We start from the raw sequence: 22,963 nt of genomic DNA on the forward strand, positions 1-22,963 counted from the left end.
CAGCCACTCAAGATTACTCTGTGCCTGTGTCTCTAAAGGAAGAGAATGAGGGTACCAGTGTTGGACCGAAAGGAGAGGCTGCATTTCCGGATCAAAATTCGCATAGGTCGAGAATCCGGAAGTAGCTGGAAATGTCTACGCTGACTTTGTTTGTATTTGGATTGGCGAGATTAGACTGATATAATGTGCTCGTAGTTTCCATCAACCGCTGAAGATCAACTGCCTATGAGAATGGAATCAGCTGTGCGTGGCTCAAGATGTTGATTGGTGATGATTGATGAAGCCTTACAACTTGCGCCATAAAAGCCCATGTGCCGCTCAGCTTCTGAATAAAACCAAGGCAGTTCTCGTAATTGCTCTTTTTTTTTTTTCTGCAGCTGCTCTCTTTCCCTCGGTGAAGATGTAACTCTATAGTGGCGAGAACGGCCGCACAATACCCGAATATAGGATCCGTGATGAGGAATTGCCTTGAGTTTAAAAACTCAATATGATGCATTAGCCAGGAAGTGTGATGGATGCGAGTAAGAGTGGCCTGCTGCAGGAAAACCTCGGAAACGACTCGGTTTTCCTGGATCTGAAGCATGATGAGGATAGGGTGGTTGAGGATGCACAGGGTCGTATGATATAGAAGCGGCTGAGCAGCTAAGGAGCCCAGTAAGCGCGGGAGCGTTGCAGCTCCTCAAAATCGACTCTTGACAGGTCTATAAAACGATATCTGTGCGCTGGGGGCAGATTATCGCCCAGGTTCATAACCGGTTCTAAGTCGTTGAGTATTGTAGGGGTTTGGGGTCCCAGGCAATAATCAAAGAGAGCCAATCCTAACTCAATTCAATGAGGAGTCACTTATCAACAGAATGAATGGCTGAGTTGTCCTAGCTATATTTGAGACAAGATACAGAATCGGTGTTCCCTTTGGAAACCATCAAGATAGGCCTCGGATAATAATCATTGCGTCTCCGATCTTAATTGCCTGTCAGTATTTGGACGATGAATGCCATGGAGGGCAACCCCCGGACCCGTTCGCTGCACCTCCACGGTTGCGGATGTAGGACTGTGCCATACTCCAGACTTCGCTTAGTTGAATGACAACGGAGCATATACCGTGCTTCTCACTCGGGCCCTCGCATTCAGCCACAGTCTGACCTTTGAAACGGAGTGCGATCGGTGGAGGCGACGACGCACTGGCAGGGAAAGGGAGCTTCGAGGACTGGAGAAATACAGGCCCAGGACTTATGACAGACTTCCCAATGAGCTGATGAAACAAAACAATGCTCCAGTAGCATCTCCGTCGTTCCTCAACCGTCTGCTGATTCATAAAGTGGACCCCACGGGGATCGCGGTCCAGCAGAGCCGATCGGGCAAGCGTCAGAGTCAGAGCCCATGTACACGACATTGGACAATATCGCCATCTATTTGCTAACAGATTCAGCATCATTGAGAGGAGCCGGAGAGAGACAGTCTCTGTGTTGGAGACCTAGCGTTCAAATCAGTGAGTGCGAGAAGGCACAAAGTCTGAATTGTTGACAGTTCTATAAGCGCAGTTGATACGTCAGACATGGCTAACTGATGGGCGGCTTGCCTGCACTCTCTGGCACCTGGAGGAGAGCCGTTTTAGGGCGCTTCAAAGGCTTTATCAGTGAATCTGAATGCCATTGCCAACACTCCGTATACAACCTCAAACGGTCGGTTTGGAAAAGTGGTCACAAAATTGTCTGGGTGAAAGAGCGGCAGGGGCTGGGCATTGCAATACAGCAAAAAGGTATGCGCTAGATCGACTGCCGCCTCCCAAGATCGAATTAGTGGAACAGTATTGGTCGAGTCAATGAACGACCACACTTCAAGCTAACCGAAAAAACGCCAGTCGTTGCCCATCCTCGACGGTGACAACGGCTTCGGGTTCGTTGTTGCCACTCGCGGCATGGCCGAAGCGATCAAGCGGGCTGAGATATATGGCATTGGAATGGTCAGTGTCAATCACTCTAACCACTTTGGTATGGCGGCAACCTACGTGCTCCAGGCATTGCAGGCCAACATGATCTCCCTTGTCTTCACCAGCTCGGCGAAGCAGATGCCTCCATTTGGAGGAAAAGAGACCCCCCTTGGCATCGCGCCATTCGCGGCGGGGGCCCCTTCCAACAGGGAAGTTCCGTATATCCTCGATATAGCCCCTTCTGTAGTTGCCAAGGGGAAAATCCGCCGGGCTGCGGGCGCGGCGAGTCCATCCCGCTTGGCTGGGCCCTAGACGCAAATGGGAACCCGACTACAGACGCCAATGTCGCCTCAACGGAAGTATGGCTCTGATCGGCGGACCAAAGGGTTAGGCTCTGGAATTGCTATCTTGATGGATATCATGTCCAGTGTTTTGACAGTCGCGGGGTTCGGCGGGCAGGTTGGCGATCGGTACAAGGATGCGAAGCCGCAGGATGCCGGCCATTGCTTCATTGCGATCAAGCCAGATGTGTGCTTCAGTGTCGACGACTTAAAGGCACGCATGGACACATTAGTGCAGAGGGTGCATGGGGTTATCCCGGCGCCGGGGTTCTCCGAAGTCCTATTCCCTGGCGAGCCAGAGCAGCGGCTGTGCCTGCAGCGCCGAAGAGAGGGCATCCCGTACGCGGACGCAGAGAGGAAGATGTTTACTGAGTCTGCCAAGCAATATGGTGTTCCTGAGCTGCTTCTTTCTGAGACGCCTCTTTCGGTCTGACCCCGTTGCACTTCCTAGTATACAGTCCAGATATTCGTCCTAGTGAATGCTTCGGTGTATATACAGCCAAATGAGACCCATTTCATGCCCTTCCTGTGACTTCCGGAATTTTAGTTTCCTCCTTAATGCAATGTCAAGATAGTGCTAAAGATAAATACAAATACAACAACTAAATGATGGGGACTCTGGACACTTCGGAACATCCGCGTGCTAGGTCCGGCCCGCAGCCGTAGTCATTGGAGCTTTCCGAAGCACGGCAAACCCGCAAAGAGGGAATTACGACCATAGTTATTAACGGCCTCACGATCAGCTCTATTACAGACATTTATTTCAGCTGTCGCATTCCTCCCCGCCGACATCATGCTTCCCTTTTTCGAAGACCACGTATTCCCCGAAACCAATCTTATATGGCGAATCCTGACCATGCCAATGCAAACGGGTATGCCGTTGGCGCGTATAACGGGCTAGAAGCCGACTCTTCGGTCAAATGCAATCGCTAATACCAGTCAGCTACAATAGTGACGGCATCATGGCGGTCATGAAATCCGCGGAGCGGCAGCGCTGTGCCGCAATAATCCAGCTCTTTCCTTGGACGATGCACTTCCAAGGACCGGAATCTATCCGCTACGTAGTCAATACCGCTCATGCAGCTGCTGTTCCGGCGGCCGTGCATTTAGCCTACTGCATTAAGGCCCAGGATGCAGAGCTCGCACTGACGCTTCCGTTTGACTCAATTATGGTAGATGCCTCAACAGCAGACGAGGAGTCCAATATCCGCTTCTGCAAGAGCATTGTACAGCGCGCCCAAGCTCTGAATATCAACCATCGAAGCGGAGATGGGTCGCATTGAGGGAGGTGAGGACGGTCTGCCTACTGTTGATATGGAGGGTGTCATAACCAGGGCGGAGGATGCGGAGCCTTTCGTCCACCAGTCAGGGGTACACTTCCTGGCTCCGGCACTTTGAAATATTCACGGAGAGTATCTGCCCGGGGGTGCGGAGAAGGCATGGAATCCCCCGGTATGTCTTTCTCAGCTGCCTGTCCTTCGAACCATATCGCTGACATCCAGTACCCGTCTAGACTGAGCGCCATTGGTGACTTAGTGTCTTCCAAAATACCACTAGTCCTTCACGGAACGCATTCAGTGCCAGATGACCTCTTCAAAAACGATCGCTTGCAGAGTTCACAAAATCAATCTAAACCGTACAGTTAGTGACGAGTATACCCGGTTTATTGCTGATAAGGCCGCGACTCTGGAGCTGACCGTCCTTCAGGAGGAGGGCGTGAAGATATATACTAGGTCCATTGAGTGGATGATGGAGGTTATGGGCTCTGCTGGTCGTTACTGAGGCAATCTGTACTCCAATTAATTCTGTTGAGAGTAGACACTGCAAGTATCCGACTATCCGTTAGAGCTAAGCTTGCCTATAGGTTTTTTTTTTTTTTTTCTTTTAACATGGTACAATCTCAATCGGTTGAGTCGAATTCCCTGAGGACACAAGGAAGACTGGTATTCGGGCATATGCAGTTGGGGTTCCCATTCAAAAAGGCTCCGAAATTAGGGCTGTTTTCTTCGTGAAGATGAACAGGCGTTCCACTCAACTAAAATATCTTAGTTACAACATGCGGCCGGAGAGCAGCTACATAAACTGACCGTGCGCTATCGCTTTTGATTCCATCTCCAAATATCTCGGGCGTTGGCGTTGTGATTGTTAGGAGTGCTTTTTACTTTGGTATGAACAGTATTCAGCATCCCCGCTGTCATTAGCCTTGTTTCTTTTACGACGTGACAAACCCTCTACATGCAGCTTCCACTTCACCCAATGAATGGTTCGTTTTATACATGGCCGAGCACTCGACAAAGACTTGTCGAGAGAGGATGTTTGGCGAGGAAGGGTGCAGGTTGAGCTTGAAAGTCTTGAGACAGAACCTCCTTTATATTTGGTGAAGGTTTCATCCTCTACCTACCAACCATGCATTCCTAATTTCAAGGAGCTGTTCAAGTTATAAACCTGCTTATTCCATTCTGTTTTCTGCAATAGTACTCGATCTATCCTCAGAGCCCTTCAAAGGTTTCACTTCAAGCCCAACTAAGTTTCGTTGGTGATGCGAACCATCTACATCACCGCCTTAATTGCATTTCTAGCCCTGGAGGCCTTTGGTGTACGTATAATATTACATTCCTCTGAAAGATCTGCTGACTCCCTTCTTGATTAAAGTATCCCACAGATACCGACGCCGTCACCGAACCGGCCTTTCCCGGCTACGAGGATGGCACTACGACCTTCCAAGTTGTGCCCTACCCCGACGCGGACAAGATCACCCTTAGCGGCACCATGCAGGAAGTCCATGCCAAAATCCTCGAAATCAATCCGATCTACGAGGAAGACTGGAAGAACGTCAATAATACCTACTCAAAGCCTGAACCCCGGTCGGACAAGCCTCCTCTGCTAAACTGCGACGGACGCAATGGGTATGCCAAAATCGACAAAATCAACGACGGCATCAGCTACCTTCGCAAGTTCAAGCTGCCACCAGGCCTCGAAGGAAATACTTGCCAGATGGTCAGCTGCTCGTATGATTCGGCCATCAGCTGGTGCAACGCTGTAAGTAACCGCAATTTCTTATGCTCAATGATATCGACTCTAACGTTAGACAAGCTTCCCACCCTGAGGGTTCTCCCCTCCTTCGACAATATCGCTGACGGTGCACAGGTGATTCTGAACTGGTGCCAGGTGGACTGGGATAATGTCGGGGGTGTGCTGGGCCACCCCGATAGTTGGCGTGTTTTTGTGGACAAAGAAAAGTGCTAGGGCTGTGGGCTCTTGATCTCTTTGTCTACTATTATCATGCGTCTTGTCTTGAAATTTGTATTTCTTTATGTATGATACCTGGTCAGCAGTAATGAATGCCTTATTTAGTTTATCCTTATTCATACACACCAGCCGCAGCAGTAATGCCTCTGTCGACTAAAATTCCCTTTATCAAGGCTTTCTCCTAGCCTTATAGCAGCAGGAGTATAAAGAGAGGCTGGCTATCCTTGAAACTCCCTTCTTACTTGTATGCTGAGCACGGGTCTAATAGCCACAAATGTGCCATGTAAGAACTCGGAACACTCACTAAGTGCAAACAAACGTCTTCAAGCTTCAAAGTGACGAAGAGCAGGATAGTCATAGCTATGGACTAACTAATGGTCATTGAGACTTATCATTCTCGGATAACTCTTTTCTACTTCACGGCAGGGAGCACAACACCAGACGCACCCACAATCATGTCTCAGAAATTTCTGACAAAGCGCCCGGTTGCTCTCCCCTCTCAGTGTATTTTATAAGCATGCCGGCGATTATTCAGTTGAATCTCTGGTCACTTCTAATTAAATGCTGGCAGATTAGGCCTCAAAACTGCCTGAACATGAGGAGCACGCTGAACAACTGCTGTCCTATAATAGAATCAAATAATTATGAAGTCACCATGCTTGTTTCGTTTGAGATTGTCGAATGCACAAAGCACTTTAGATATTAGAGAAGATTACCGTACAGTTAAATGGGCTAACAATGAATCCTACGTTACTCTAGCACCGCTCTGCGACCCACTAATATCAAGTCACGGTCTTCACAGCTCAGGAGTGGTTCCAAATTCGTAGTTTTCTGGAAACCTGGATACTGTTAGCTTATGCCATTTGATGCTAATTTATCCTTTGCTCACCCAGCTGGATATCTGGCTCCTACTAATTTGGTTGCATTTGCGGCTTCGGTGATACGCCGGTTCTCGTCATCCGTGAGTTGTATCTGGGCACTCGCCGTGTTCTCTACTAAGTACTTGATCGACCGCGTGCCTGGAATTGGAATAACAAAAGGCTCCCGGGCAAGCAGCCAGGCGAGGGTTGCCTGTGTCGGTGTGACTCCTTTCTTCTCAGCAACGTCTTTGATGGATTCGTAGAGCCTCTGGATGGCGGGGAAGTTTTCTTCGGAGTAACGAGGCAAGACACTGAGGAAGAAGTCCTTGGTAATGCTCTCGCGCGTGACGTATCTACCCGTCAACAGTCCACGACCAACGGGGCTGTAGGCGACAACGGCTACGCCAAGCTCACGACATGTCTCAAGCAGAGCGACACGGGGATCCTCGATGTCCAATGTAAATGGGCTATACTCGACCTGGACGGCAGTGATGGGGTGGACAGCATGAGCACGGCGAAGAGTGTCGGCAGACACCTCACTGAGGCCGAGAAATCGGATCTTGCCTTCCCTATAATTCGTGTTAGTTCGGGAAAAGACGAGAGGCAGACGACTTGACTTCTTGAACTGGGCCATAGCCTCGACCGTCTTCTCAATGGGTGTTTTGCCGTCAACACGATGAGCATAGTACAGATCGATGGTTCCAGTTTGGAGCCTCTCCAGACTCCTTTTCAGTGCGATTCTGGCATATTCGGGGGAGGTATCGACAGTTTGACTGCCGTCCTTACGCATCGTGATGCCGAACTTGGATGCGAGAAAGATATCTTTTGCCTTTATAGGGTTCTTTGCTCGCCAAATGCCGACGATATCTTCGCTGTCGAAATAGACGTCTGCCGTATCCCAGAACCACTGCCCAATGGCGTGGGCGCGGTCCAAGAGTGCCAACCGGTCCTCGTCGCTGGGAGCTGCGCCGTAGATGCCACCAATGCTCATGAGGCCAAGGCCCACGGAGGAGACTTCAGGGCCATTGCGACCGAGGGCTCTGGTAGGAATAGACATAGTATCAAAGAGTCAGAACAAAGATGTATTGGACAGGAATGGCAGTTGATGATGGTGTGACTGAATGCCCAAGGTCGGGAGTGATCATTGCCTCTTATTATATCGGTACCACTATACGCAACGCTCGGAGTTGGCGGACATAATACTAATACAAGCTCCGTTGATGACCTTCCAACATATTCTAGATCTGTCGTTGATGCTAACGAAAACGAGCCACTATCGTCAGATAAGGGTCCTTTGTGGCGTAGAGAATTGCCTTGCCCCAAATGGGGTGAGGCGCTTATGATCGCTCATGACCAATCAATATCCAAAGAACACGACGCAACCAATTGCTGGCTAGCATAAGACCCGCCTCGATCGGGTTTAAGACAGGGCCATTGGAGATTTGGAAGGGGCCAGGGAGCCAGGCAGTTGGCGGAAAGACTCCTCTACCGGCGCGTTTCAAGATGTGACTTGGGGGGGAACATTCATCTTCAACCCACGACAACCCTTAAGAGGCCACTATGGCGAAGCGCAAGAGCACGCCCCGAACTAGGTCGGGCTGTCGAACATGCAAGGTTCGGCGGGTTAAATGCGATGAACAAAGGCCGTCATGTCGTCGGTGTCTGGATACCGGCAGGGCCTGTGACGGCTATGGCATCTGGGGCCAGCCCAAGTCAACGAGACTACTTCCCTCCCCGGTCTATCCCCTGCGGACTCTTCCTGGCCTCGCTGAGGAGGAGAGGCGCTGCCTGGACCGCTTCCGTGTCCTGCTGACGGACAAACTCACTCGACCATTCGGGTCCCATTTCTGGAGCTCACTCGTCCTCCAGCTGTCAGTGTCGGAGCCAGCAGTGCTGCATGCCTCGATAGCCTTAACCTCTGCCTACGATTCGTTCGCCCTGGCGCAGATACGGGAGAACGTGGCCATGGTGGCACCGGCGCCCTTCCTGCTAAGGCAGTACAACTATGCCATCCGAGCCCTACTCACCAACGGAGCCCTGGAGAGCGCCACATCCGTACGTGTGGCGACTGTCTCGTGTATTCTCTTCATCTGCCTGGAGATTCTGCGCGGCAATCTGGACGCCATGAAAGTCCATTTTGCGGCAGGGATCAGACTGCTGTACCAACTACAGCGTCAGAGCCACAGATCGGCGGCAACCACTGGTACAGTTCTTGTCAAGCATGATCCTGAGCTATTTGACGACCATATTATTGAGGTTTTCGCAAGACTGAACCTCCAATTCCTTATGCTAGGGCATGGCCCCCAGCAGAAAGAATCATTCGTGCCCTCTTTCCGGTACGGCCGGGCTTCCTATCTTCCGCGTCGCTTCTCTGCGGCCGACGAGGCTCGTCAAGCCCTAAGTCCCATTCTCCTTTCGGTCATGCATCTCGTCATGCAAGTCGAGCGTCTTACTCGAAGCACCCACGCACACCCACCGTCGCCGAGCGCAGTCATGCTCGAGGAGCAGAAATCCCTCCAAGCTGCGGTGGAGGACTGGATTGCAAGCTATGATAACTCAATACAATCTGCGTTTGCGTCCGTAGCACGGCAGCACAGGCTTGCTTTGCTGATGCTCCGGACATACGCCGACGTGGCCATAATCCTCCTGTCCACCTGCTTTACCGTCAAAGAGACGGCCTATGATGCGCATCTCCACGTTTTCAAGTCCATCATCCAGCGGTACAGCGACGTCCACAGCACCGACTGCCCTCTTCAATCGGACACGTGCGAAGTCGATCCAACATTCATGATAGATAGTGGTCTATTCCCGCCACTCTACTTTACAGCCTTGAAGTGTCGTAATCACGCCACACGCCACCAGGCTCTCGCTATTCTTCGTCAATATGTCCATATGGAGGGCCCCTGGACGGGGCCAATGTTGGCCAGAGTGGCGGGGCATGTGGTCAATCTTGAAGAAAGGCATTTTGGCGACATCTTGGCCAAAGCCACGATGTCAACTACAGTTTCCACGGTCCTTCCTGAGTTCAGTCGGATCCATTGTGTCGAGTGCAAGCTACCAGCCCAACGGCATCAGGGATCCAATATCGCCTCTTTGATCCTGCGGCGCTTCCGGCATGAGCTGGGTAGTGCAGCGAGTTGGTGGATAGACAAATGCACCATTGATCTATCTTCCTAGTTTACAAAAAGTGTTTTCTTCAAAGTTTGACTACGAGCTGACACGATTGTCCGCTTCTAGCCGTAAATTAAGGTAGAATAGTAAGGTTTTGGCTTGAATATCTGTTTCCATTCGGCATTGCAAGGGGATGAGGAGCCTGCCAGACTAAGCCCATTTTCCCAGTCACCTAGTGAAATCTTTTCTTTTATGCATTAAAGCCTGCCCAAAAGTCCTTCTTCCAAGCATTCACCAGGTTCTTGATGGTGGCATTCCCAAACGGCATCTGCTGAGTCGCAAAGAAACCGGCCACGCCTCGCTCTCGGTTTACCCACCAGACGATATTTGAAGCTCCTCCCCATCCAAGCATGCCTCGCGGCTGCCCTATCTCGGCTACCTCATCGAGACACAATATTCCCGCTAGCCCATGGTTGACAGCATCTCCCGAGACCGGCCCTGAAACAATATCCCAGGCGAAGCGCAGTTGGAGCAGCATATCGACACTAGCAGACTTTGACTCAAGCTGAGGCCTGAACATCTCCGCGATTGTTTCCAGTCTAAGGAGCTTGGGCGAGTCCGAGACCAGGTCCGCGAGGACTGCAACATAATCCTTCGCAGTGCATGAAAGCCCACTGCCCCCATCCTGATCCTCGGGGTTGTCGAAACTCCACGTATCAAGTCGCTCGAGACGACCATCTGATGTCTGCTGCGCCCCTCCCATCGCACGAGCAAGGTATCCTGGGTGACGAGCTATATTAAAGTGCGGAAATGGAGCAGAAAGACCCAACTTCTGCCAGATATTCTCCACCATGTACTGTTCCAGCGAAATGCCGCCGTTCAGGCGACTCACAGCCACACCCGCCCAGTCGAGGCTGCATCCATACAACCAGCCTGTGCCCGGTTCAAAGACGAGCGGGATATCGAACCGGTCCGTGATCCGGAGTGAGGGCTTTACCCCGGCACGGGCGAGAGCCTCCGCTCTCAAAGAGAGTAACTTATTCGTGAAATAATAACCTAAGCCCGAGGTATGCGTGAGAAGGTGTCGCGCAGTAACAGGGACTTTGCTGGGCCCAAAGACAAGGTCTGAGCCGACAACGTCGGTCAGGATCTGCTTGTCGGCAAATTCTGGAAGTACTCTGCTGATCGGTTCGTCGAGTCCGACTAATCCTTTTTCCACGCATTGCAGCAAAGCAATACTAGTGATGAGTTTTGTCGCGCTCGCAATTCGAAGAACGGCGTCTTCGCGGAGGGGCTGCGCATCAGGAGAAAGGGAGTCGTAACCTGCTACTTTGCTGTAAATTTCGTTTCCTAGGCAAGTTAGCATTAAACATGTCGTAAACGGAAGGGGCATACCATTTCGATCGACGCATTTACAAATAACGCCGTGGGCTTTAGGGTTTTCCCTGTTTGTGTACTCGGCGAGAAGAGCATCAAAATCAGACATTGTGAGCTTGCTTGAGACAGTGGCGAGTCAGAAGCGGGGAAGACGGAGAAGACCGCCTTCATATATATGCTAGTTCAGGTAATCGATACAGCTTAGCGTGGATATGGGGGCGGGCTGAAACTAGGCGCCAGTGAGGAGGGAGGCTCCAATCGTTGCAATCAGGCTCAACGGTCGTCTTCATAATGTTCGTATTCTTACTTTGTACAACAAGCGTGTTCGTTATATACAAATGAGCTGGCGCAGCTCGTGTTATAAATGGACCTTCATGAGTTTCCCTAGTTGACCGAGTGACAGCGGCTTCACGAGATACTCGTCCACTCCGGCCATCAGGGCTTCGTGCTGCATCGCAGCAGACCCAATACCAGTCACGGCGAAGACTTTGACGGAAGATAACTGCTTTTCCCATTCATACGACCGGATGTTTCTAGTGGCATCTATGCCATCCATAACAGGCATGGATATATCTGCCAGCGAGCATTAGTACGATGCAAGTAACCGGTGCCAGGAGGATACTCACCCATTAATACCATGCTGAATGAGTTAGGCGATTCTTTATATTTAGTGAATGCGACAAGCCCATTAGTCGCCGTCGTATGCTGATAACCCAGTTTAGACATTAACCTAGCGAGAACCTGCGATTGTTAGCAAACAGTCACGGTCGGAAAGACAGACTACGTTACCTTGAGGTTTATTTCATTGTCGTCTACTATCAGCACCTTATTCCCATGAGTACCACTGGCTGGAGGGGCAGAGTCATTGGTAGGGTTGGTCGGGGGGGTGGCTTTGGATACCGGCGGAGACTGGTCGTCGGCACCGGCAAAAGGCTGGGGCTTGGCCTGCATGACTGACTCGATAGCCTGTAGCACCTTTCTCGGGGAGTATCTAAAATTGGTTAGTGTTAGTGACCGAAAGAATGAGGGCAAGGCTGTCGTAGAACACTCACGGTTGGTATAGCCGGATAACCTGGGCCCCGCCAGGTCCATTCGCGTTTAGAGTCGGCAAGCCATCACAAAGACATACAAATTTAGTCTGATTCTTCTCCGCACGACGACGCAGTGACTCGTCTACGAAGAGTTGTTTCAGAGCGGCTTCGCTGACAATTGCAATCTCGCCGTCTGCCTCGGCCAACGTGGCTGTCGAGGAGATCTTCCAATTGGGCTTCCCGGAAAGTAGGTTGGTAAAGAAGCTCTGTAAGCAAATTCTTCGCTTCGCTTCTGAGCTCAAGCTTCCAGTAGGCTCTTCGGAAAGTTCAGGGTACGCATCAAGGCCGATGAGAGAGAATGTGGTTTCCCGCAAACCCATGCCTAATTCCGGACCAAATGCACCTGTAGCGAAATCATCGGGGGCCAGTTGGACGGGGATTTGGATATCAACTTGAGTTCCAACATCAATCTCGCTCTTCACGTCTATTGACCCCTTGAAAAAAGAGACAAGTTGCTTCACAATGCTCAGACCAAGGCCAGCACCTTCGGCTAGGGCGTCCTCTTGCGCGAAAGGCGAATACAGCTTATTCCTCAGGAATTCCTGAGACATTCCACACCCGGTATCAGTGAAGCGCAAGTGTGCAACGGCAGAATCTGGGTCGGTTTTCACTGGCGGATCCAGCAGCGACACCGAGATTTCAACAAAACCACTGTCTGTATATTTAAGTGCATTTCCAAAGATATTCATGACAATTCGTCGCCATGCCCCGGTCATGGATGTCACCTTCCACCGATCTTGGTTCTCGAATCGTAAGACAACAGACACACCCTGTTTGTAGGCAGTGTCGGGGTTGCTAGGACTCTCCGGAGGCGTTAACGCAATGGCCGCATGGCACATTCCGGAAAAGACACTGCTAACTACTTCCTCAATCAGGACGTCAAGGTCGAACGAGGTAAGTAGACTGGTGACTGACGAGGCAGTCTGATTAATGGAAGCGAGGTTGTTGATTTTTGCAAAGTCCAGACTGTAGCTGTTAGCAATTAGCCCACCTTGTGATGGTTCCAAACCTACAGATGGTTCATCGTATCCAGCAAAGTAATACCGCACATTTCCAGCGCCTTCACCGTTTGCTGCTGCTCTGGCTGCAAAGGAGAAGATGATAGGAGTTCCGCATTCGCGAGCATTCCATGTAACGGTGATCGAATCTCATGGCTGACGGAAGAAATAAGGCCGAATTTGGATTTCTCCTTCAAAGACCAGTCGAGCCTCGCAATTTCAGATATTATCGAGTCACCAAAGACTTTAAAATAGTGTAATTCATCAACTCCGAGCGCCCGCTCCTGCTCGCTATCTTTCGTCCACACAAACGTCCCAGCGAGCCATTGTCCCTTGTTCCAATCCCAGAGGGGGATAAAAAGCAATGACTTTGCTTCGGGAAATGATTTTGCGAGCCGGGTTTCGGGTAGTTGAGAATTATCGTTGTCAGCGTCTGGAAGCAAGACACCACCTTGAGGGAAGGCGGCGATTAGCTCCCGTAGAAGCGAGTCAGGTATCCCATGTTGGGTGTCAGTCTCGTTCGAGGCCAGGCCAAGTGTGTCGCATATGGTTTCGTCCGCCACGGCACTGTTAGAATACTGACTTCTTGGTCGAGGATCCGCGTTTTTGGGTAATGGTTCCCAGTTCAGCATATCTGCTTTCAGCGAGACACTGGTTTTGTTAACTACGATACAGATCGCGACACCAAGAAGATCTCACCTTCCAGAATTGCACCGAGAGGCGTCTACAAACATAACTCCGTCAAGATCCATTGACTCCCTTATTAGGGAGCTGGCATAAGCATAAATGTTTTCAATGCGCCTCAAAAATGGAACTTTGTCTTTCGCGACCGGCTTTGGAGTGCTCTTTGCACTCGAGTTGTCATTCATACGCAAAGGAACAGTGTCTTGAGACGGGCCAGTATCGGTAACAACCTCGTTCAGCAGCGGCGAGCTCACGGCCTTATGCAGTGTGCCAGATAGCGACGTCGCGTGAGTAGATTTTCTGGCAGCATTTTGGGTAGAAAATAGCAGCGACGTTCCTCCAGTTACCTCAGTACTCGACGGCAATTCGTCTAGACCGAGTCGCTCCAGAGACGGTGTTTCTGCAGCGCGCGGCGGCGCTGGAGCGTCAAGCGGACTTCGTTCGTGGAGACGGTCCTTGACAAAGGTGGTCAGCCCTTGAATGAGGCGGTCCGACCGTCGATGGTAATGGACTGTTCGGACATTCTCAAGATGACGCGCGATCGCATCTGAGATCTCCTGCAAAGCGATCACTTCATCCTCGCTGAAATCCTGCCGCGGCTTATTGTCGACCACACAATAACCACCGAGAATGTGACCAGACGGACTATATATCGGGACCTCGGCGTAGAATCGCATGTGCGGCCAGCCTGTCACATAAGGACGATCCTTAAAACAATCCTCCTGCGTGAAATCGCGGACGATGTAGCGGGTCGGGTTCGCGGTAACGTTGGCCGTATTCTTCAAGTGCGGTACATCGTATCCGGAGAACAGCTTGATGGCATGAGGACACACTCCCCAGACCAGGTCTAACGTGGTGTTCCCAAGATACAAGCCATCGTTGGGCGAATGTTTTTCCCTGTCCCGCAATGAGATGGACGCGGTCGCTTCGGAAATGATATACTGGCTGTGTCCGTCAATGAGCGAGGCAAACGACCGCTCGCACCCAAGTCGATGCACGCCGAGCTGCGTAAGAGCGGTCAAGGTGATATCAGACGGAAGTTGGGCGACATTGAGACCGGGTTCGTTCTCGGGCTCACTCTGAGTCAACGTTGCGTCAGGATCTTGAGGTACGGAGGACGGGCGGATGGCACAGTAATACCTAATAGAAGAACAGATGAGTCTCTCTAGTACGAGTAGGGATTATTGCGCAGTTGAAGAGACGAACCTGGACAGTTCGCGCAATCGCTTCTTCTCCGAGTCAGGCAATGGTGGTTGCCGAAGCGCTGGTGAGAGGTATTCCTGCATGCTCAGTATGAGCTCAGGGGATAAGACGGTTGGATTCCACAAGGAGCTGCATTCAGGAAGCTAGACAAAGCTAGAGCCGATGGATTGAGAATGAACTTGCACCCTGCAGTGCAGGAGGCGAGTGAAGTTGACTTTCTTGGAAGACTTTCCAAGAATGTTTCTCCAGCGGGGCGAGAGAGTCGTGGCGCACGTGCAATCCTCCGCCATCGTCGTATTAGCGTATCATTGATAGTTGAAGGGCTCTCCAAGACCCGCCGCCACTACTCTTCCAGGGCCAGAGCCATCTCGATCCTTGGAATTTAAGCGGACGCGGGGGGCAGAAGGGCGCCGATCGATTGGCAAGCACCCGATAAACGAATCATGTCGTCCCCATCGCATCGCTTCCTGTTCGGCATCTCGCCCATCAAATCGTGTTGGTACAAAATGACTGGGAACTATGGTCCAAGGGGTTCTTCCTTGAGGACGGAATTCTCCGCAATGGCCTGACACACAACGGCACTTCACAACTGCTGACAGCCGTAGTAGACCAAGTAGACCACAGACGCGGGGCTGAAAGATGTCAGATGGGACTTTTGACATGCAAAATCAGTGGATATATACCTAGAGTGCATCTAGAGTGCTAGGTGTACACTTGCCCAACTGCTTGGTGAACTGATCTTTAGCCAATATCTCAGCAATTAGAGCATCCCTAGAAAAAGCACACAGTGATATATAAACATTATTATTATTATTATTATTATTGTTACCTATATACATCTATCCAGGGTGTCACGGCTGTCTGGCGGCCCTGGTGATCATGCAAGCACTGTCTAAGATATGCCTGAAATCCTGCCTGAGTTTTCTGCCTGAAGACTAGGTATGATGACAGATGACGTCACCGCCATCTGCGCTTCAGCAGTTCAAGCGAATGCTGCAGCCGCTTTTCCGCCTCCCACAGCCACGACCCAGGGGTCAGCGGCTGGCACTCTTCGTGGATATACTGCAGCGCCGCCCGAACGAGGTAGGCATAGGTCGGTGGATACGCGTCGAGCCGGTCGGGCGAGAGCTGCTGGCGCGCTGTCGCAATGTCACTGACGATCTTGGTCACAGTATCCAGCGCGGCACGGGAGCTGGGATACGCCCCCTTCGGATAGTCGACATCGCCCGACGGGTCTTTTGTTTGGGCAAGAACATGCCGGTGGAGAAGAAAGAGGCCACTAGTTGGCGTTAGCTGGGTTGTCTAGAAGAAGGGGACCCTACCGTATAGCAATCGAGATCCCTCCGCAGTATACTCCCGACGCCATCGGGAACCGCTGCATCGTCATGGTGAGAAAGACTTGGATGGAATTGTCGAGCTCTTGCAGGTGCGTCTGTTTGGCTTCTGACTCGGGAGCAGCCAATACCTCGAGCAAATGGTCGAGCAGATAGGTCGCGCGCATCGCCTGACGGAATCCGTCCTGGTAGATGTTGGACGGCGTTGATGGTACACACCCGCTCTCTTGAGGGCTGAAAGCGTCGACCTCTGTCGGCATGATTGACAGCAGGGGCTGGTTGACTATGCTGATATCACATACGCCGATTCTATCTAGTGTCAGTGGCGGCACAGCTGATATCACAGGTCAATCCACCTTTCGCACATGCAAATTCCCCACCATGTGCTGCCGTCTTCTTCGTCTGGATACACATCATTGTCCATGCTGGGAAGCGAGGTTGGCCGTTTCAGGCCTGCCGCATACGCCATGCGAGCACACCCGCCGATTGAGACAAACCCCCGATCCAACTCGCCGCGCCAATACTCATATACCGCTATCAATATCCCTGCTTGGATCAGATTCAGAGACGGCCTACCGATAGTTTGAGCGAGACTGAATAGGGATTTGGCCGCAAGGTAGAGCGTCGAATGGTCGACGTGCCTACCGTCTGACCGGTCGGGATCCGGAGCGTATGTGAGCATGCAGATGCTCAGCATCAAGACGGAGAAATCTGCCCGGGGATCGGCGCCGAATGAAAGGAGGTGGGCGTGGAACCGTTGCCGCGAGATGATTGGGAGGTACCAGTGGATGCTCTGGAAATACCGGACGCTTACTTCGTCGAGATATTGCCCTGTGAAGCTGATAATGCGCTGGACCTCCCGGCACACGGTCGCCTCGACGGTCGAGGACGTTTCAGACACCGAAGGCGTCGGGATCAGGTCTAGACCGACCGGACGTTCATCGTGGTACTGGCATTGCAGACCTTTCCTGTCCGAGTAAGCAATCCAACTCGTCTGCCAAGGTCGCAGCAGGAGACGTACGCAGCACAGTAGCCACAAGAGGGCAAGGCCTTATCACATCTCTTCTTGCGCGCTCGGCATGTCGAACAAACTTTGGGGGCGAAAGGAGGGCTGCTGGGTCGGCTCATGGCAGCCGTTCAGCGGTGGAGTTACAGGAACCCCAGTATGGCGCAGCCAGTGCTTTGGTACGTAAGCTTTGTCAGGGTTTCGTGTACGGTGTGGCACAGGTGGCATTGTGCATTCATCGGCCAAAGTCTGCCTGGGAAGCGTCGGATCGGCCGTCAGGCGGGTGGGCCACCAGGGGCTGTTTCCTAACCAGGACAGGCATAGTGGCGGCCGACACCCGACATCCGTCGGATCCGTCATGGACCAACATATGGAGTATGTGCTGTGACTTGTCCAGGATGAGAGTATGGCGAAATAGCTCCGGGCCTTGGTGCTGAGAGCTCGTTGTGAGGTGACTTTGCTTTGTACATTACAGTCCTCCGTCACGGACTGCTATAGATTCCGTTCAACGGATTGCGCTCCTGGTGCCAGGGTGCTACAGGAACGCAGCCTGATGAAGGATTGGCGCTGTGACAGATTCGTTCTGCCCAGCTCATAGAACGAGCTTGGCGTAGCTCGGCAATATACCACGGGGATCAAAGCGCAATGCAGGCTCATGCTCTCAGAACTGGTCAATAAGGTCTGCGTAAACCTCAGCTGTGACCGAGTCGATAACTATGGTCCACAGATTGTCTTTGGACGTGGTAATGCATTGATGCAGATCTGCTGAAGTGCGCATATCTGCTTTTTGAGCACAATAGCGCAGCGAGCTAAGGTGAAACCTTGCTGGCACAATGTTGAGCTAACGCTGGTCATGGCGAGGCCGCTGCTCAGTAATATAAGCATTTGCCAGGGCCTGGGGTATATATATTTCTAAATCTCTCTGGGATAATAGCCACTGGGTCATTGACTCGCGTAAGATGTTAGCGTCAATATGACTGATCCAATGGCTTTGTTTGAGGATCGTAATGGATATGGAAAGAAGATATGATTGAACTATATTTTTTTTTCTTCTCATTTCATCTTTTTTTGTGGAAAGGGACGGACAATTGTCATTATTGGATGGCTAGTTATCTACACCTAGCTTACTAAATGGTGACTAACCGAGCTGCAACCTGGCGGCATTTGGATAGCAGTATGCCCCAATATTTTTTATTTCTCCTTTTTTTTTTTTTTTCATGTTTTCTTTTTGCAGGTCAATTCCTACACTGTAAAGTTGCCAGGAGTTGCAGGAGTATGTAACCGTGCAAGGAGCAGTGGCGGCCAGGTCCCGACAGGTCCGAGACCAGTCTGACGCGAGTCCAGGATGAACAATCCAGTACTGCGCGCCTCCTCGTCCTAAACAAAATATCCGCCTGGCTAGACTTTAGAAATTTCGAAGGGCTCGGTGGGGTCAGTCAATAAACGCCGTTCCTAAGCCCCGCGCGCTCCATGGTCTTAGGCAGGTTATGCACCAATCCACTATATATGACTCATCAGCTCTGTAATGCGCATGCTGCGGCTGTATCTTGAATGGACAATTCATGGCAATTGATTATCACAGTTTAGTAGACCATATAGAGCAAGTGCCAAATGAATTCTGGATAAGAGCATTTGTCTTGCCGACATTGATCAGGAGGCGGCGTCTCCGACTATTTTAGACATTGCATTGCGTTAAGATCTTAAAGTTAAATGTGATAACGTGGTTGGTAAGCGAGCTGCGCATGTAAGCGAGCTGCGCACCCAACCACTTTTTTACATGCTGACGCGGTCATCTATCTTCCAACAGCCACCATGCCCCGAGTTCGCGTTAGTTCAAGCCAAAATTGCCATGAGAAGGAAGGTCGGCTCCTACTGGCTGTACAGGCTATTAAAAAAAAGGAGATTACATTAATATGTGAGGCAGCACATCACTTCAATGTGCCTGAATCTATACTATGTACGCGACTACGCGGGACTACAAATCGCGCCGAATCTCGCGCAAATGGCCATAAATTAACTGAGATTGAAGAGGAAGTGCTTAAGCAGTAGATTCTCTCTTTAGATCTACACAGAGCAGCTCCTACAAAAGCTCATGTACAAGAAATAGCTAATATTCTGCTTGCAAAGTATGGTTCCACCCCAATCCAGACTGTCGGCCAGAAATGGGTATATAATTATACTCAACGCCACCCGGAGCTTGAGTCTTGCTTGTCAAGGCAATATAACTGCCAGCAAGCAAAGCAAGAGAACCTAAAGGTTATTCAAGCATGGTTTAATACTGTATAAGCCACAATTAAATAATACAGGATCCTACCGGATAATATCTACAACTTTGATAAGACTGGCTTTGCAATAGGCCTTTGTGCACATCAGAAAGTAATTACTAAGTCAGAATCATGTGGCTGAAGACCAGTTCTACAGCCAGGAAACTATAAATAGGTTACTGCAATTAAGTCAATCAGTGCTTCTGGATAGGTACTTCTACCAATACTTATCTTTAAGGGCAAGTAGTATAACCAAGCATGGTTTACAGGCCTTCCGCCTGACTGGCAATTTGAAATTAATATAAATAGATGGACAACTAATAAAATTAGCCTTTGCTGGCTTTAGAAGTAATTTATCCCATCAACAGAGCATTGTACGCGCGGAAGATATTGACTTCTAGTTCTTGATGGCCATGGAAGCCATCTTATACTAGAGTTTGATCAAATCTGTACAGATTATAATATTATACTACTCTGCATGCCAGCACATTCCTCCTATCTTCTATAACTACTTGATATTGGATGTTTTGCAGTTTTGAAGCGCTCGTACGCCAGCTTGGTTGATCAGAAAATGTGGCTTGGTATCAGCTATATTAACAAACTTGATTTCCTTGCAGCCTATCCACAAGCTCGAATCAGCATATTTAAGCTGGATACAATCAGAAACAGTTTTTAAGCAGCAGGACTAGTACCATTGAATCCTGAACCAGTACTTTCAAAGCTTAGTATTTAGGCTTGTATACCTATACCCCCTAGAAGCTGTGGCAGCCAGGCAAGCACTTTTTGCCTATATATACCAGCAAATATTGATGAGCTTCTAAAGAAAGCTTCTTTACTCAGAGATTTTCTCAAACAGTACTCAAAAAGTCCACTATCACCGTCCCATAATGCCCTAAACCAGCTAATTAAAGGCTGTCAAATTGCAATGCAAAAGGTCATACTATTGGAGCAAGAGAATAGGGTGCTACGTGCTGAAAATACTATACAAAGGCAAAAGCAAGCTTGTACACATAGATAGATAGCTCATGATAATGGTCTGTCTGTACAAGAGGCTACAGAGCTCGAGGAAGCTTATAATGTGTCTTTTCAGGCAATACCTGGTCCATGCGGGCCACCAGCAGAAGGTGCACAAACACCAAAGGCATGGGCATTACCTATATATAGTACCTGCCATAGAATTGGGCATAGAAGAAATGCTTGTCCAAATAAATAATAATTAATATAAAGGCGTTGTGGTTGATTAAAAGGTCAAAATATGGGAAATCTGTATGCAGGTGCGCAGCTCGCTTACATGCGCAGCTCGCTTACCAACCACGTTAGATGTAAAGCCTTTAATAAGGTAAATTGACCATCTGGGTTGATGCGCAGTATCTCCCTGAGGTAGCAACACATTCTGTTTAGCAATACTGCTGTTGCAACCGCATTGGTAGAGCAGTACCCCTCCATGCGCGATAGCCCAATAACTCCAGGGCTTTCAAGGGTCGAGCTTCGTGATGGCAGGCTCAGAAAGCAAAAACAAAAACAAAAGAGAAAAAAATGTCTGGGTTAACATTCACATGTTTTTTCTCTCATTGGGGTCCTTGGTGATAGGCATAGCCGGCACGTGAAATCGTCCAGAACAACTGGCGCAGCCAAGGTATTATCTGCGGGAGACCCAAAATCAGCCTAATATTAGGGCTTGGTCGGGGGTAATTGTCTGCAGAAAGGCACCCGCATACTTGGCTGCTGAAGGGTCCAGGAGGAGTTAATCAGGGGCCGTGCTTCCATTGGCGGACTAATTCACTGGGAAATACGACCAACTATATGATCCCCTTCGATGGGCTCTCTTGGTAACTCCCATGGGGCATTATTGATGGAGAAAATACAGCACAAGAGCTTCCAAGACCCTGTTTAGCCCTGCGATATCCGATAAGCACCCGAAAGCTCTCTGAGTCGGTTCAACTGTCCACGTGGTAGTATATTAGAGACGTCGCTGGCGCAGGCGAGCATCCGCCAGCAACAAGCATGGGTTTCAAAAGAACAATTGGCCTCTTGTTAGGCATCCTGCTGGCCCTCGACCAAGTCTCAGTGCTGGCTCAGCCCGGTCGTCCTACCTTTGCAAAACGTCCAGACATCCAACCGAATCCCATCCAGCCGTACAAGGCAATCCCCCTCCACTCTCGGCGTAATTCCCACAAGGTATGCTATGTCAAGCCTAGCCTCAACGGGGGTGACGATGCCGGGAGAGTCGAAGCTGCACTGCGACGGTGCAACAACGGCGGGACAATTGTGCTCGACAAGGAGTACTCCATCTGCACTCCTCTTGATCTACGCTTCTTAAAGCATGTGGACGTCGCCCTGACCGGAAAGGTCGAGTTCTGCCCCGAGCTGGAATTCTGGCAGCAGAACGTGTTTCAATTCCATTTCCAGAATGCCTCCTCCTGGTGGGTTTGGGGCGGCGAGGATATTCACCTCTACGGCGCGGGCACCGGTGTCATCCATGGGAACGGCCAGCCCTGGTGGGACGCGGCCGCAGGCAATTCGAGCGTTAGACGCCCGTTGCTATTTATTACAGATGGTTGGCACGGCGGTTCCATTACCGGCCTGAAGCTGCGGCAGTCACCCAACGTGAGCGACATGGCATTGAGTCAAGAGACCAGAGCTAACCATCGCAGTGGCACAACTTCATCGCCAACAGCTCCGACCTTCTCATCTCTGACATGGATATCTTCTCGCGCTCATCGTCGGAGGCCTGGGCATCGAACTTGGACGGCTGGGACACGTTCCGCTCAGACAACGTGGTTATTCAGAACTCTGTCATCAATCACGATGACGACTGCGTCTCGTTCAAACCAAACAGCACCAATATTATCGTCCAGGGCTTGCACTGTAACGGCTCCCACGGGATCTCGGTTGGCTCGCTTGGAAACTACCCGTATCAGTACGATATCGTCTCAGACCTGTACATCTACAACAACACTATGGCCAACACCACCACGGCAGCACGACTCAAGGTCTGGCCAGGCGCTGAGGCCGTCAAGAAAGGCAATCCGCCCTGGGTCGGTGGGGGAGGCAAGGGATACGTGCGCAACGTTACCTATGACCTGATGATCAATGATAACAACGACCTCGCCATTCAAATTGACCAGTGCTACGGGGCCATCAATGCGAGCGAGTGCTTGGATCACCCGTCCGGCGTCATTCTGACCAACGTACTCTTCAAGAATATGTGGGGTACCTCAAATGGTGCGAATGATCCCGTTGCTGGCCAGCTTATCTGTGGTTCAGCGGATGTAAGTTTTATTTTCAATTCCTTTTTTTATCCTTTCCCTTCTTTTGGTTACTGTAGTTAACGCCGGTAGTCCTGCGACAATATTCGAGCGGAGAATGTCACCCTGACGAACTCCAGTGGGCAGCCGTCGGAGTGGCAGTGTAGATACATGGATGAAGAGCTTCTGGATCTTGGTGGCGTCGGTTGCATCCCTGCATGAAGCGCAAAAGAAGTAGTCTATGAATATAGTTCAGATCTCTGCTAG

At 50.5% G+C, this 22,963-nt stretch overlaps 9 protein-coding genes across 9 annotated transcripts, besides 1 other annotated feature; 5 read left to right on the forward strand and 4 right to left on the reverse strand.

The window, feature by feature from the left end:
- Window positions 1-22,963: part of a sequence feature (contig 1.168 1..229305(-1)) that runs on past both edges of the window.
- On the forward strand, window positions 1,919-2,704 carry ANIA_09053 (uncharacterized protein; the record flags this gene model as incomplete). Its single annotated transcript, XM_677230.1, has 2 exons — window positions 1,919-2,173; window positions 2,267-2,704. The coding sequence occupies 2 exons, from the start codon at window positions 1,919-1,921 to the stop codon at window positions 2,702-2,704; spliced, it is 693 nt and encodes a 230-aa protein (XP_682322.1).
- On the forward strand, window positions 4,811-5,517 carry ANIA_09052 (uncharacterized protein; the record flags this gene model as incomplete). Its single annotated transcript, XM_677229.1, has 3 exons — window positions 4,811-4,867; window positions 4,924-5,310; window positions 5,365-5,517. The coding sequence occupies 3 exons, from the start codon at window positions 4,811-4,813 to the stop codon at window positions 5,515-5,517; spliced, it is 597 nt and encodes a 198-aa protein (XP_682321.1).
- On the reverse strand, window positions 6,228-7,437 carry ANIA_09051 (uncharacterized protein; the record flags this gene model as incomplete). Its single annotated transcript, XM_677228.2, has 2 exons — window positions 6,228-6,359; window positions 6,410-7,437. The coding sequence occupies 2 exons, from the start codon at window positions 7,435-7,437 to the stop codon at window positions 6,317-6,319; spliced, it is 1,071 nt and encodes a 356-aa protein (XP_682320.1). The 3' UTR covers window positions 6,228-6,316.
- Window positions 7,941-9,557, forward strand: ANIA_09050 (Zn(II)2Cys6 transcription factor; the record flags this gene model as incomplete). Its single annotated transcript, XM_677227.1, has 1 exon — window positions 7,941-9,557. The coding sequence occupies one exon, from the start codon at window positions 7,941-7,943 to the stop codon at window positions 9,555-9,557; it is 1,617 nt and encodes a 538-aa protein (XP_682319.1).
- ANIA_09049 (serine hydrolase domain-containing protein) lies at window positions 9,742-10,977 on the reverse strand (the record flags this gene model as incomplete). The annotated part of the gene is made up of 2 exons (XM_677226.1): window positions 9,742-10,841; window positions 10,887-10,977. The coding sequence occupies 2 exons, from the start codon at window positions 10,975-10,977 to the stop codon at window positions 9,742-9,744; spliced, it is 1,191 nt and encodes a 396-aa protein (XP_682318.1).
- On the reverse strand, window positions 11,227-15,211 carry ANIA_09048 (protein hk-8-7; the record flags this gene model as incomplete). Its single annotated transcript, XM_677225.1, has 9 exons — window positions 11,227-11,441; window positions 11,495-11,609; window positions 11,658-11,859; window positions 11,921-12,614; window positions 12,729-12,925; window positions 12,973-13,608; window positions 13,657-14,781; window positions 14,848-14,973; window positions 15,192-15,211. The coding sequence occupies 9 exons, from the start codon at window positions 15,209-15,211 to the stop codon at window positions 11,227-11,229; spliced, it is 3,330 nt and encodes a 1,109-aa protein (XP_682317.1).
- ANIA_09047 (Zn(II)2Cys6 transcription factor) lies at window positions 15,802-17,306 on the reverse strand (the record flags this gene model as incomplete). Its single annotated transcript, XM_677224.1, has 4 exons — window positions 15,802-16,123; window positions 16,167-16,487; window positions 16,535-17,146; window positions 17,200-17,306. 4 exons carry the CDS (start codon window positions 17,304-17,306, stop codon window positions 15,802-15,804), a joined length of 1,362 nt encoding a protein of 453 aa, XP_682316.1.
- On the forward strand, window positions 18,997-20,692 carry ANIA_09046 (uncharacterized protein; the record flags this gene model as incomplete). Its single annotated transcript, XM_677223.1, has 8 exons — window positions 18,997-19,229; window positions 19,491-19,571; window positions 19,624-19,659; window positions 19,795-19,796; window positions 19,982-20,116; window positions 20,360-20,409; window positions 20,467-20,611; window positions 20,676-20,692. 8 exons carry the CDS (start codon window positions 18,997-18,999, stop codon window positions 20,690-20,692), a joined length of 699 nt encoding a protein of 232 aa, XP_682315.1.
- Window positions 21,453-22,918, forward strand: ANIA_09045 (protein pgxD; the record flags this gene model as incomplete). Its single annotated transcript, XM_677222.1, has 3 exons — window positions 21,453-22,055; window positions 22,103-22,720; window positions 22,790-22,918. The coding sequence occupies 3 exons, from the start codon at window positions 21,453-21,455 to the stop codon at window positions 22,916-22,918; spliced, it is 1,350 nt and encodes a 449-aa protein (XP_682314.1).

The sequence above is a fragment of the Aspergillus nidulans genome, chromosome VII, assembly GCF_000011425.1.
Source record: "Aspergillus nidulans FGSC A4 chromosome VII".
Classification (NCBI taxonomy): domain Eukaryota; kingdom Fungi; phylum Ascomycota; class Eurotiomycetes; order Eurotiales; family Aspergillaceae; genus Aspergillus; species Aspergillus nidulans.